This window comes from Coregonus clupeaformis, chromosome 31, assembly GCF_020615455.1.
Source record: "Coregonus clupeaformis isolate EN_2021a chromosome 31, ASM2061545v1, whole genome shotgun sequence".
Taxonomy (NCBI): Eukaryota; Metazoa; Chordata; class Actinopteri; order Salmoniformes; family Salmonidae; genus Coregonus; species Coregonus clupeaformis.
The window spans coordinates 10284753-10299484 of NC_059222.1; the positions used below are offsets into that span (position 1 = coordinate 10284753).

The 14732-nt window shown below is 45.2% G+C and overlaps 1 protein-coding gene across 2 annotated transcripts; it reads left to right on the top strand.

Moving 5' to 3' along the window:
- Positions 1–1539: 1539 nt before the first annotated feature.
- Positions 1540–11057, top strand: LOC121547038 (disks large-associated protein 5-like). Of its 2 annotated transcripts, XM_041858132.2 has the most exons (16): positions 1540–1691; positions 1933–2177; positions 2436–2605; positions 4673–4744; positions 4898–4937; positions 5058–5105; positions 5248–5406; positions 5524–5818; positions 5995–6180; positions 6306–6394; positions 6533–6693; positions 7108–7471; positions 7713–8686; positions 9992–10169; positions 10313–10356; positions 10541–11057. In XM_041858132.2, exons 2-16 carry the CDS (start codon positions 1937–1939, stop codon positions 10646–10648), a joined length of 3129 nt encoding a protein of 1042 aa, XP_041714066.2. In that variant the 5' UTR covers positions 1540–1691; positions 1933–1936; the 3' UTR covers positions 10649–11057. The 2 variants fall into 2 exon arrangements, with proteins under 2 accessions (XP_041714066.2, XP_045065713.1); XM_045209778.1 differs by lacking the exon at positions 10313–10356 and having other exon boundaries at positions 10541–10633.
- Positions 11058–14732: the final 3675 nt, after the last annotated feature.

The following is a 14732-nucleotide window of genomic DNA, read 5'->3' on the forward strand; positions in this document are numbered from 1 at the left end:
ATTTAGTATTTCGTAGTAATTTGGAAAATGTTCTATATCATTTTTCTTTCACTTTTGAAATGTGGAGTAGGTTGCGTAGATCGATAGGAAAAAATAATGTAATCCCTTTTTAGATTTAATTAAGGCAAAATGTGATGACTCCAAAGGGTGTGTAGACATTCACCAGTGACTGCTGTACATTGTGATGGATTTGACAAATATCAGCTTTTTTGTATCAGCTTTTCTGAATGGGCGCCAATGACGGTGTCCTTGTGCTATCCCCTACGGGTGCGTGGCCATCGGTGTTCCATTGATCTCTTACCGTATGTATTGTAAACAATTAAATAAAGAAGCTTTTCACATCATGTAATTTCTTTAGATTTTTATTTAACCAATACAAAATTTTATTTTCATTCTTGTAATTAAGTGTCAAATGATCAGAGTAATTTTACTGTACATGTACTTGTACTTAATTTTTCTATTTCTTTGTAGATACAGTGCATTGTCTTGTTTAAGTTCCTGTCAGCTGACTCTACTTGTTGTTGTTTTTAAGGACACACCATGACATTTATCACTATATTAATTTAAAACAGACAAACATGCTCTTTTCCTTCCATGGGTTCTGTTCTTTGTCTTGTATAATTTTGAAATGAGATGCTATGATTCATGTCTAAAGTAATGTGGTTTGTAAAATGCAGCCCCAACTTTAAATAAATTAAGAAATTCTAATTTTCCTCCATGTACCCCATTTATTTATTTTACTGTAAACGACAGCCTAAAAAGGTCTAGAACGAACTGAGATGTACTTTTGCTACCCAAAATGTCCCAGTGTCCCTCCACCAATGGTTCAGACTGCTCCGGAATGAAGTTTCCCCTAGGTACTGATCTAGTATCAGCTTCCCCAATCCTATTCAACCTTAACCATTGTTGAGGAAAATGCTAAATTGACTTAAGATCAGCGTCTAGGGGCAACTTCATCCTACTCCATCTGGCCTAGATCTTGCCACAAGTAGGTGCCTAACTGATACAGGGTCAGATATTTTTTAATCACCCCACTGGTTGAGGTTATGATTGGGGGTAGGGTGATCTGACCCTGGTGAAACTAGCTCACATAAATGAAGTGCACAGTCTTTTTCACCAGGGAGATATTGTCTGTCTCATGGGTGTGCTGCTGATGACACTGGGACCGTCCTTTAGTTGTCTGCTGTGTGTTGAGAGTAGGCTATGATATCACATTACAAGGTGAAATTTGAAATGAACAAAGTGGAGAGATGAGTGTGAGAAACAGTTAAATTCCATAGGACTAGGACATAGAATAACCTTTATGTTCAGTACATTAAATGAGAATAATGCCAGGGACAGAGGCCCAGAAAGAGAGAGAGTGAAATTATAAATTACAGTTGTATCTTTTTTGTGTGTGTTTTCTTCGCTCACAAAGCAATGACTATATATGAAGCCACAAACACATACTTCAAAGTACCGAAGAACAAATTCGAAATCTCTAGCCTATCAGCGCGGCGCTCCCGACCGGAAATCATAAAATCAGCCAATCCGCGTTGCCAGGCAGACTTTTCAAAACTGACCCGCGATGTTGTTATCTTTAGTTAGCTAACTTGGAAGTCGTTTATCCGAGGACTTCAATCCGTAAAGGTTGCTAGATAGCTGGACTGCTAGAACTTGGAAATCACCAATAATAATTACTTTTTCAACAGGTAAGAGTGCACATTGATAAAATCATCTGTTGGTGAATGTTTCTCATGACTAGGTAGAGCATATTAAGCGTCAGTGACCAACAGTGACTGCCGCTAGTAAGCTAGCTAGCCAGCTAACTTAACTTGTTTGGCACATTGCTTGCTAGTTAACGTTTTCTAAATATACAGCCACACGATAATCAATATGCATTTGTCTGTAAAACGTATAAGTAGCTAGTAGTTACATGTATATTTGTCAAAGGATAATGGACTCCATGGAAGCTCGTTTCGGCCACATGCGTCAGCGTGACACCAGTGTGGACATGCTGCGGGTGAAGATGTCTCGGAGACGGTCGCAGTCCCAGAAGGAGAACCGACACAAGGCCCTGAACAGCCGCAGGCAGCTTGACAAACTCCCCGAACTGGAATGCTCTCAACTGGACATGTCTGTTGCTGAACATGTGTCAGTATTTCAAGAAAAAGCACTGAATACAAAACAAGTGAAAAGTGAGTTGTTGTTTTTGTGTGTGCTTTTGTTGTTCATTCGTGTATCACTTATTAAGCTAGATAACAGTATTCTCTAGGTAACGTTACTGTAGCCAGGTTAGCTGGCTTGAATATTTTCTTCTCTGAAACTGGCGTGTCAAAAAAATGTATGCGCCTGAGCCAACTTCGCCCTCATGCCTCTTCATCCTCCACGCCCACTAATGTTATGTAATCCCACACTGATCTATTTTCTCTCCAACTCCCTCTTCTTTTTCTCAGACACTGCAGTGGAGGAGCGAATTAAAAAGCTTGCCCGCTACAAAGAGAAGAAGGAGCTTGTGAAGGAGAAAGAGAAGAGGGCAAGGGAGAAGAAGGGGGTGTTCAAGGTTGGGCTGTACCGGCCCATGGCCCTTCTGCCTCAGGCCCCAGCTGCCACAACCAAAGCCAGGGTGAGGGGGGCACAGCTTAACACTGACTCGGTATACTGCTGACATATCTATAGATATAATATCCATCGTCCTTGGGAGTCACCGTTCAATCATTGAGTTGATGAAGATGTACTTGTCTCATCACCAGAGGGTGAACTTGATGTGTCCAGAACTCATATGCATATTAGACAGTGCCGTTTAAGATGAGGGAGGACATTTTTTTATTTTAATATTCCATTCACCCAGTTCAATGTAAAATCGATAGGTTTAGGCTACTACATGATACTAAAAATGTCCCTATACCCATCATGAGGTTGCTACAACAGGTCGAGAGAGAATTGAGTAATCCAGACAGTGACACATTCAATACCGCCTTGCACACTCTTGCCTGTATCTAGCTGATCTAGGGGGTAATCATTAGTCCAACAGTTGCAAATTAGTTATATTGGACAAATTCAGGTATGTTTATCTTTGTTCCGTTTGCTTCCGTTTAAGGAACGTTTTTCAACAGAATTGGCGGAATGTATACACCCCTGATCACTGCAAACACAGTTCACTTTCATAACAGCCACATACAAACAGCATGATCATTTGCTCATTTTTTTATTCCTTTGCGCAGGTATGTGGTCTCCTCTCACCTTTTCCCTTTGTTTGTAGGCTTCAGTGCAAAATACAACAGCTGTCTGTGACCAGGCGAAAAAACCTTTCCATACCATAACCGCTAACTGCTACACACAGCCTACACCGTTCTCACCTAATGTCAGTCAACATAGTTAGCTACTAGAACTAACGTGTTAATAAACCCACTACAATCATGCAGTACATTGTGCAGTTTAGCAGTTACACCGGCGGGCCACGGTGACATTAAATTAATAAAACCAAAAGCTTACGTTGACATGGAAGAGTTCCAGTGTTGGATAGCCAGCTAGTTAACATAGCATCCCTCTGTTTGAGTAGGCTAAATTAGCTAGCTGCATTTTCTAGCTAGATAAGTGAAAGTGGATAAAAAAATACAATGGAATATAGCTAGCGCTCTTTATCTTGCTTCTCCTTAATTTTGGAAAAAATTATTTGTTAAACTATTGTCTTTCTCGCTCTGAGTCAACTATTCACCACATTCTCTGCACTGCAGTGCTAACTAGCTGTAGCGTATGCTTTCAGTACTAGATTCATTCTCTGATTATTTGATTGCGTCAACATGTCAGTTCATACTGCAAGAGCTCATCGGTTGGAGGATGTCCTCCGGAAGTTGTCATAATTACTGTGCAAGTCTATGGAAGGGGGTGAGATCCATGAGCCTCCTAGGTTTTGTATTGAAGTCGATGTACCCAGAGGAGGACTGAAACTAACTGTCCTCCGGCTACACCATGGTGCTACCCCAGAGAGTGCTCTTGAGGCTACTGTAGACCTTCATTGCAAAACAGTGTGTTTTAATCAATTATTTGGTGATGTGACTATATTTAGTATAGTTGTATCTAAAAAGGATACCTTTTTTATTGTTTAACTATTTTTATGAAATTCACTGAAGAGGATGGTCCTCCTCTGAGGAGCCTCCGCTGATATAAAAACAGAACTGGTGTTCTTAAGCCACGTTTATACCTGTGCTAACGTGTCCTTTGTCCTGATTGTGCCCATATTTGTAGACTGGTGTAAATGATCAAAAGACACATTGTGATCTGATTTTGATCAGATCTTCCTGACCACCTCCGGAGGTAGTCGGGCACGCATTGTCTGTATGTCACAAGTGTAGACTAATCTGGACAGTGACACCATTTTAAATCCTCATCCCACCTTCTTAAATCATTGACAGCTGGCACCATTGACTTATGACAGCAATATGTCTTTAAAATAAATATTATTTTGAAAGAACATCTGTCACATTTGCATACAGGGAGGGACCAGGAAATGTGGACACAGTGGACGGATAAGAGAGACATTTTAATACCATGGGTAAACACATCTGAAAATGTGGGAACAATCCGATTGTGGACAAAATCCGTACCAATGATGCCGGTTAGCACCAGGTATAAGCAAGGATTTAGTGGTGTTACATTGCCATAACGTGGCCTTGCCTTTTCCTCCTACCAGGCAACAGCCACAGTGGTCCAGCCCCAATCCACCAGAGTGACTCGCTCAACCATGAGGCAGCAGGACCCCAAAGTGATTTTTTTTCCTGCCAATTCTACATTTGTTCTGCACATATCTTTTATATAAGATTTTCTGTTACATTATTTAGTCAACCTACAATAGCTGCTTTTTGGAATAACCATATAATTGACAATCTGCTGTATTTTCTCTGTTCCATTGATCTAGGCACCACAGCATATTGACACTGTCCCTGCTTCAAGAAAAGGTTGGTGGTTTTTTTACCCCCACTTTACCTCAAACAATTCTTCCACCTTGTATAATAATTGAATGGTGTGCATAATTCAACACCTGTACCTGCTGACGCCTTTACCTGGTTCTGTCTTAGTTGAACCAGCTGTGGTCAGGTCAACCAGGAGGACCAGGATCGCTATAGGTACCACTCCTAACCATGACAACAATCTGTCAGCTGTTCTATACATTACGCCCCAAAGCCTTTTCTTTAGCCAATTATTTGACCCTGATAAACATATCCTTGACTTGTAACTTATAACTGTTATTTTCCCACTTTCCTGCAGTTGAACCAGTAGTCAGAGCCCCATCCACAAGGTCAGCTAATAGGCCTCCGGTCTCTGTGGCCCCTGTGGCAAAGGACAAACCTGCTGCAGCTCCCAAGACCAGATCAAATGCCAAGCAGTCTGCAGCACCATCTGTTGGCAGAGGGAGGAACACCAGGGGTGAGCATTGGCAGCTGACATCCCACGCTTCATATGCATTATTCTTCTACAACATTTTCTGTGCTCCCCCCATGTTATTTTTGCATTCAAAAATGTTGATTTTGACATTCTCTTTAGGAAATGCTGAGAGCAATAAGCAAGCTGCTGTGAAAGTGGAAGAGCCAGTAGAGGAGCCCAGGGATGCCAGCCCCCCACCCCCCAGTGCAGAGGAGGAGAAGATGGTAGAAGACCCTGCCCCTGCTGATCCAGCTCTAGAACCTGTCCCAGCCCAGGCTGACTCCCTCCACCCTCCAGCCCCCACCCCGTCCTCCTTCGCTCCCCAGGGCTTTGTGTTCCAGGCCCCAGCAGGCCTGTCCTCCTTCAAGCCCACCCCTCTCACCCCCCGCTCTGCAGACTCCTTCTTTAAACCCAGGTAACACTCTTCTCTGATCAGTCTGTATCCCTCTAACATATTTTAGATTCCCTTTTAATATTTACTAGGTGCATTACATCAATCGGGTTATGAAAACCTGGTTGATATACTGTTACTGCTTATTAAAATATGACTTGCTGTCATTTCTTGTTTTAATTCTTCATCCTCCTCTGCAGTGTCCCTGCCTTTGTACTACCCCCTGTGCCACTCTGGGCTTCTGATGACTTGGTGCCCAAAATGGAGCTCAGTGCTCCCTCTCCTGCTAAGTCCCCTGTTCACTCCCCGCCTTGCCCTTCTCCTACTCTGGCCCCTCCGTGTTCTCCGAGTCCCCAGGAACCAGAGCATGATGTGCCATACTTCAGGTGAGGGTTACATTTTAGCTGACAAACTATCATACATATTATATGAAACCAAGTCAACAGCGAAGTTCCTGACCTAGACAAGTGTTGTCATGTGATATGTGAATGTCTGTCCGTGTGTCTGTCAGGTCGGTGGTGGTCAGTGAGACCGAGAGACTGACAGACTTTTGTCAGCAGTGGGAGCCCAGGGTGGATGATGCCTCTATCCCTGAAGAGAGTGAGTGTCTAAATGTGTTTTAACCATCATAAGGGTTTGATTCGGATTTATCAGTGAAATACATCATACCACATTTCCTCAATGTATCCTTTTCTCAATACATTTTGTAACTGTGTTTATCTTCATCCCTGTGTGAAGTGTGTGACCGTATGCGTACGGCTGTGGGGCAAGCCAAGCTGCTGATGAAGGAGAGGTTTGGTCAGTTCTCTGGCCTGGTGGATGACTGTGAGCTTGGCAGAGGAGAGAAGATCACCACCTGTACCGACCTGCAAGGCTTCTGGGACATGGTCTACTACCAGGTGGGTTAGTGACTAGGATGACATGGTCTACTACCAGGTGGGTTAGTGACTAGGATGACATGGTCTACTACCAGGTGGGTTAGTGACTAGGATGACATGGTCTACTACCAGGTGGGTTAGTGACTAGGATGACATGGTCTACTACCAGGTGGGTTAGTGACTAGGATGACATGGTCTACTACCGTGTATGTGTCAGTTTGTGTTTAGAATTAGATGAACAGACACGGGTGGTTGCAATCTGTTTATGCTTGTCTGTTAACACTAAAGCTAAACTATACTAGCTTCCTCTAGTAAGAATTATGACCTAGATTGGTATAGCATTCTGAAAGGTTGAAAATGTGGATGCAAGCTTTCTAAAAGGGCACCCCGTCTTCTTTCCCTCTCTCGCTCCTTGTTCGACACTTCCTCTGTCAGGTAGAGGACGTGAACAAGAAGTTTGGTGCTCTGAAGGAAGCAGAGTCTAAGGGTTGGCAGGAGGAGCGCAAGCCCCCTCCACGACAGAGGAAGGTGGTCAAGAAGCCGCCCTCTGCTCTGGTGGCTAAGCCTGTCGGTGGTGCTGCCGCCAAGTCTCGTCTGGCTGCCATCAAGGCTGCTATAAAGGCCAAGCAGCAGGCTGCAGTGGCAGAGAAGGCAGTCCAGGCCGCAGGGCCAGGTAGTGCTGTGGACGACCCTGCTCCAGCTCCTCAGGACCCCCAGGCAGAGACCCAGGCCCCAGAGCCACCGGTGGTGGTGTTCCAGGGAGGCTTCTTCCAGGTGGAGAGTCCTGCCAAACTCACAGGTGAGACTCATACCTCTACCGTTCTTCACCCACTCTTCCCCTCAACTGCTGTGATGCACAGAGATATGGATGGAGGCAGAGGAAGATGCATAGAATGACAGGCTGAAAGGACGGAGGGTTTTCTCGGGCCTGTAAGACCGCTGACGTCTCCCTCTGTCAGTGTTGGAGGTATGTAAAGCGGTATGGAGTGAGCTAGTTGGGAATTGACTGATTGCTGTATTGTCTCTGTCTGTCTTTCCAGGCTCTGCGAGGAGATCCACCCGTGTAGCTGCCAGGCCTCTTCAGGCATCTCCCTGCTCTGTCACCAAGTTCTCCACCCCCGGCAGAACCCGCCACTCCAACACTGCTGTAGCTGCACACCCCTCCACTCTCCCTCTCCCCCACCTAACCCCTGCTCGCTCCACCCTCACCCCTGCCTGCTCCAGGCTCTCCCCTGCCCATCTATCTGATGCCACCCCACTCCGTACCCCTGATCGTGAACCTCAGTCCTGCACCCTGGCCCCTGCCCAAAGTAGCCCCACCAGAGTCTCTCTCTGCTTCTCACCAGTCAAAGAAGCTTTGACGGACACCCAGTCAGAGGAAGGCCCCAGCAACCAACCAGAGCTAGTCTCCGTGCAGAATGAAGTCACTCCTGACCAACCAGATCCCGAGAGCATGCAGGAAGATGTAGCTTGTGACCAATTGGAGGTTGTTACTGAGCCCACTGTTCGCCATGAGGAGCACTCTGAGAGCTGTGAGTCTGAAAAAATGTGCCAATCGCCATCCAACACACAACAGTTGACCAATGACGAACAGCCCCAAGAAGCCTTCAGCCAATCGGTGTTGGCCACAGAGGAGCCCAACCAATCGGAGCTCTTGGTCATGCCTGAAGTGAGCAGCCCTGTGGCTACCCACTCAATCCCATCCTCTCCCTCACTCCAAGACAGAGAAGAAGATTTAGAGGCCTACGATACCAGCCTACCCATCTCACCAAGGCTTCCCCTCTGTCCCTCACTGCCCCACACCCCCACCCATGGAGCAGAGTCCTCCCCAGTCAGAAGCCCTGCTTTCAGCTTCACCCTCTCCTCCAACCCATCCAGGCCAAAACCTACCAAGGCCAGCCTATCTCCCCTCTCCTCCCCCTGCCTGGTGCCCTCCTCTCCTGCTGTCCAGGTCTCCCTCAGCTTCCCAGCTGATGCCGACGTGACAGTGACTCCAGATACTTGTGTCACTGAGGTAAGTGTTTTGGCAAAGAAGATACTTTTGTATATATTGTGTATGTGGACACCCCTTCAAATTAGTGGATTCAGCTATTTCAGCCACACCCGTTGCTGAATGGTGTATAAAATCAATCAAACAGCCATGGAATCTCCATAGACAAACATTGGCAGTAGAATGGCCTTACTGAAGAGCTCAGTGACTTTCAACAGGGCACCGTCATAGGATGCCACCTTTCCCACAAGTCAGTTTGTCAAATTTCTGCCCTGCTAGAGCTTTCCCAGTCAACTGTAAGTGCTGTTATTGTGAAGTGGAAACGTCTAGGAGCAACAACGGCTCAGCCGCAAATTGGTAGGCCACACAAGCTCACAGAACGGGACCGCCGAGTGCTGTGGCGTGTAAAAAATAGTATGTCCTCGGTTGCAACACTCACCGAGTTCCAAACTGCCTCTGGAAGCAACGTCAGCACAAGAACTGTTCATCAGGAGCTTCATGAAATGGGTTTCCATGGCCGAGCAGCCGCACACAAGCCTAAGATCATTATGCACAATACCAAGCGTCGGCTGGATTGGTGTAAAGCTCGCTGCCATTGGACTCTGGAGCAGTGGAAACGCGTTCTCTGGAGTGATGAATCACGCTTCACCATCTGGCAGTCCGATGGACGAATCTGGGTTTTGCGGATGCCTTGAGAACACTACCTGCCCCAATGCATAGTGCCAACTGTAAAGTTTGGTGGAGGAGGAATAATGGTCTGGGGCTCTTCTTCATGGTTCGGGCTCTTTAGTTCCAGTGAAGGGAAATCTTAACGCTACAGCATACAATGACATTCTAGATGATTATGTGATTCCAACTTTGTGGCAACAGTTTGGGGAAGGCCCTTTCCTGTTTCAGCATGACAATGCCCCTGTGTACAAACGAGGTCCATACAGAAATGTTTTGTTGAGATCGGTGTGGAAGAACTTGACTGGTCTGCACAGAGCCCTGACTTCAACTCCACCGAACACCTTTGGGATGAATTGGAACGCCGACTCGAGCCAGGCCTAATCACCCAACATCAGTGCCCGACCTCACTAATGCACTTGTGGCTGAATGGAAGCAAGTCCCTGCAGCAATGTTCTAACATCTAGTGGAAAGCCTTCCCAGAAGAGTGGAGGCTGTTATCGCAGCAAAGGGGGGACCAACTCCATATTAATGCCAACTATTTTGGAATGAGATGTTCAACGAGCAGGTGTCCACATACTTATGGTCATGTAGTTGAGCTGAGCATCTCTTAATTTATGACTCTGGCAAGAGTTAATTGTTGTTTTTCTCTAAATACACTAGGGTCTTCTGGGGTTGGAGTTTGAGCGCTACCTCCAACCTGTAGCAAGCTGCAGCCTGTCGCAACAGGAGCCGGCTGTTGCCGAGGAGATGCTGTCGCCCATGGCGATAGACGTAGAAATGGAGAGTCCGGTGGCTGCGTCTGGAGAGCCCATTCGGGAGGAAGTGTTGACTCCCACAGGTAACAGACGTGTGTGTGTGTGTACACCTGGGTTTTGGCACTTGGATACGGTTTGTCCTGGATATTTGTATTCCTTATGGTGGATTTGTTTTCTTTTTCTATCAAGTCATTGTTGTATTCCCTCCTTCTCACTCCCATCACAGCGTTTCCCAGTTTGGCACAAATGTTCACCCCACGGACCACAAAGGTTAACTTCCTTGATTTACCCCCTTTCTCTCTTGCATATATAACGTATGATTCCATTTGGTGTTGGATAACTTTTCACTTTGGTGTTCTGAAATACGTAATTTTACTATTAGGTATGCATGCTTCTCAATTCATCAACATGCTGTCCCCATTTCATTCTCCTAAATCTCTTCTCTCTCCTCCAGCCAGTTGAGTCGGACCTGTTGCTGTTCACCCCTGATCAGATGGATAGAGTGAGACAGTCAATGTGCTCCAGTGACCTCATGTCATTCACACCTCCATCTAATAGATAGAACGAGCAACTGATGAGACCGATTTGCATAACTGCCATTTTCCCCCCTCTATTTTGCTCAAGAGACTAATTTTTAAAGTCTCTAAAATAAAATAATTTGTTTATGCATTGTTACTTTTACTTTTTTTCTCAACTCCAAATTGTCAGAAAAGTGTTTTTATGTAACTTCAACAGATTTTTTTTGAATTTTCCTTAAACTGTGCTATGTCTACTACTTTTTAAAAAAATACCAAAAAGGCACCAGGTAGTGTTTCCTAACTATTAAGCACATATATGGTGCCAGGTGTGTATAAAAAAAAATAAAAAACGTAATCAAGAGCTGTATTTTGATATACCCTAAATTCTTCTATATTGAATATGCGTGCTGAAAAACCTTTTTGTTTGTGTAAATAAAATGTTGGTTCTTCTAATTTGCCTTAAACAGACTTATTTTTTAAAGGGTGCCTCTCCTTCAAGCACTATCGAAGCACCGCTGCCACGCTTGATATTTTACAGCGAAGGCTGCAGCAGAACCGAACTCTTTGTCTTCGACTCTTTCTCCAACTATAGCATCCATACCAAACAATGTCTGTGGATCCCGAAACACTACTCCCACCAATGTAATTCTGATAATTATTTTATCTGAAGAATTGTGTGGAATACGTGTTGTTGACATAGAGGACTGTTATGACTTGATAAACCACGCTCTGAAAAGGTCTGTTTTAATCTGGCACTAGCAAACAGGCCTTACAGTCCTATCTAGCCCAAACTCCAGGGTGATCTGGGAGTATTTCTTGGCTGCTGTGGGCAGGCGACTGTTTGGTGATGACCACAGAGGTTGTGGAGGCCACAGGCATCTGAGCGACGTTAAAGTCATCCTCTGGCCCCTTGCCTTGCTCTGCCTCCTCATCCTCTTCTTCCTCCCTCCATCTCTCCTCTGCCTCCCACAGCTTCCTCAACCTGGAAAAGGAAAGTTATAATTGAATGAAGAGCTTGTGTTGCACCAGAGTTCGATATCAGCATTCATCGTGCACACCAAGGGCAGATTTCCTAGACTAAAAAGCACTTCCAATGGAGATTCTCTGGGGCTTAATCTGGGTACATTTAACTGTCCCTTGTGGTGTGGGGGTTAGGATTCAAACTGGATCTAGGGGCCTCTTCATCATGTCTCTCAGTACCTGGCGTCTTCCTTGGCCAGAGCGATGCGGGGCTAGTGCCGTCTGCCTCAGCCTCTAGTCCTGCAACTCCCTCTTCAGCTCCATGCAGAACCTCTGGGTGAAGAACAAACTGGTGAGTCCTCTGGGTCCAGCTCCGTGTCCGCAAGACAGGAAGTCTTCCCTGCTCCACTCCGCTTCAACAGGCTCTGGTTAGGAGACACAGCAGGGGTGAGATTGGCATGGGCATACCATGGAAAAATGTTTTAATTAGAAGATGCATGTGTACAAAATAGCATTTTTGAGGCTGAATCCCAAATCACCCTCGCCCTTACATTTGCGCGTTCACCATATGCACAGGTGTCCCAAAGCTGAGAGAGGAAAATTATTGAGGGTGTAGGAGCTAATTAGACCCTCCAATAGCACCTTCGACCATGCCAGCAAGGCTGCAGGCTCCAGAGCAAAGTGGTATCCCAACACGCGCAGCGACATGTTTGGAGTTTGTGCGATTTCATACAAAAGAATGGAGGCGTGCCTAATTATGTCACATGCATAAAAATATATATATATGTTTCAAAGCTAGACCGGTAACAAATGGAATACTGCCCAAATTTTATATCTTGTAAAATGACAGGGAATTTGTTAATTTGAAGTTCATGTTCGTTTTATTATTTGAATGTGGAACAAATTGCATCATTGAAGTCACGAGTGTGTCCTGAAGTTGATGCTTTTATTGATCCCCTCGCCACTCTGAAAGTCTTCCTCTGAGTTTCATCAGCAACACGTGACGAGGGCCCTCTGAGCGAGTTGGTAGGGGTGAGGGGGTGGTTAGGGATTCACCGTGATTTTCGAAGGTCAAATGAATGTCATCAAATTAGTTGTGTAATATACTTATTGTGTGTAATCTACCTGTGCTGGGGGGATGATTATGGGGAGGGTGATTTGACACTTTAGCCTCCACTGCTGATGTAGAGCTCACCATGGTAGCCCTACCTGAGTCCTCGCTCCTCTGTGTCTGACGAGTGGGTTGTTGACCCACCATCTGACTGAAACACAGGCATACACTTTGTGATTTGAGGATGCCTGCTGCTTTGAGACTGTTTGGGCTCTATCTCCTCAGGTGTAGACAGCTGGAGACTCCTTGGATTTTCCCATCTGGGTAGAAAAATATATATTATTGAATGAACTAATTTGGACATGGGTTACTCTTGATTTCCAGAATTCGCCATGTGAGATTACGTATAGATGTGGCATTTGACTGAAATCTGATTAAACCAACCTCCAGTTGGATTACTTCACAGTAGGTTCAGCCAGAGGGGAAGGCCACTGTCGCTGAAACCCTCCTTGTGTCAGCAGGAGGGCAGGTCTCCACCTGGTGGTCTGAGGTTGTCTGACCATCCCTCTGATCCCTGACCTCTGCACAGCCCAGCAATGCCTCAAAGAACTCCAGGAATGTAATCTAGAATCATGTCCACCATCATGAACTTTCAATTAACTTATTTTTTGTTTTGTTTTTAAAGCATCTTTGAGATTCTTATTGTAATGAAAATCAAATTACAAATTAAATTTATTATGTATTATTAGACCCCTAAACAGCTTCTATCCCCTGGCCATAAGACTGTTAAATGGGTAACAACTACTGCTCCCCCCCATCCCTACGCTGCTGCTAAAATGATTATTGATTCGATTTATTACTACCACTACGCTGCTGTTCATTGATTATTGATTGCCATTACCATTAGTACCTATCTATTTATTCTGCTACTGGTCACTATTACTCCTGTTTACATGTGTATATATTACCACAAGTATTTGTGTATATATTCCTGCTACCAGTCACATTTCAGCCCTGTTTACATGTATATCCCACCATCCACCACTTACGCTGCTGCCATCCTGTTTACTATTTTACTATTCATACTGCTACCAGTATCCCTGCACATTTGGCACTGACCCTGTATATAGCTCCCTCTCTTATTTCTTGTTTTCTTTTATTTGTTATTATTAGTTATACATTGAACAAAAATATAAACCCAACATGTAAAGTGTTGGTCCCATGTTTCATGAGCTGAAATAAAAGAACCCAGAAATTTTCCATATGCACAAAAAGCGTATTTCTCTCAAATTTTGTGCACATTTTTCTTTTTTAATCCCTGTTAGTGAGCATTTCTCCTTTTGCTGGGGACAATAAAAGGCCATTCTAAAATGTGCAGTTTTGTCACACAACAATGCCACACAAGTTGAGGGAGCGTGCAATTGGCATGATGACTGCAGGAATGTCCACCAGAGCTGTTGCCACAGAATTGAATGTTCATTTCTCTACCATAAGCCGAATCCAACGTCGTTTTAGAGAATTTGGCAGTACGTCCAGCTGGCCTCACAACCGCAGACCACGTATAACCATGCCAGCCCAGGACCTCCACATCCAGCTTCTTCACCAGTGGGATCATCTGAGACCAGCCACCCGGACAGCTGATGTAATTGTGGGTTTGCACAACCAAAGAATTTCTGCACAAACTGTCAGAAACAGTCTCAGGGAAGCTCATCTGTGTTCTCGTCGTCCTCACCAGGGTCTTGACCTGACTGTAGTTCGGAGTCGTAACCGACTTCAGTGGGCAAATGCGATCCTTCGATGGCCATTGGCACGCTCGAGGTGTGCTCATCACGGATGAATCCCGGTTTCAACTGTACCGGGCAGATGGCAGACAGCGTGTATGGTGTCATGTGGGTGAGCAGTTTGCTGATGTCAACGTTGTGAAAAGAGTGCCCCATAATGCGGTGGGGTTATGGTATGGGCAGGCATAAGCTACGGACAACTAACACAATTGCATTTTATCGATGGCAATTTGAATTCACAGAGATACCGTGACGAGATCCTGAGGCCCATTGTTGTGCCATTCAACCGCCACCATCACCTCATGTTTCAGCATGATAATGCATGGCCCCATGTCG

What these genes read in the sequence shown, in the direction of transcription:
- LOC121547038 (XM_041858132.2), top strand. Translation starts at nt 1,937, where the DNA reads ATGGACTCCATGGAAGCTCGTTTCGGCCACATGCGTCAGCGTGACACC. An exon ending in GACTCCTTCTTTAAACCCAG is followed by an intron (nt 5,819 to 5,994) that starts GTAACACTCTTC and finishes CCTCCTCTGCAG; the next exon opens with TGTCCCTGCCTTTGTACTAC. An exon ending in GGAAGTGTTGACTCCCACAG is followed by an intron (nt 10,170 to 10,312) that starts GTAACAGACGTG and finishes CTCCCATCACAG; the next exon opens with CGTTTCCCAGTTTGGCACAA.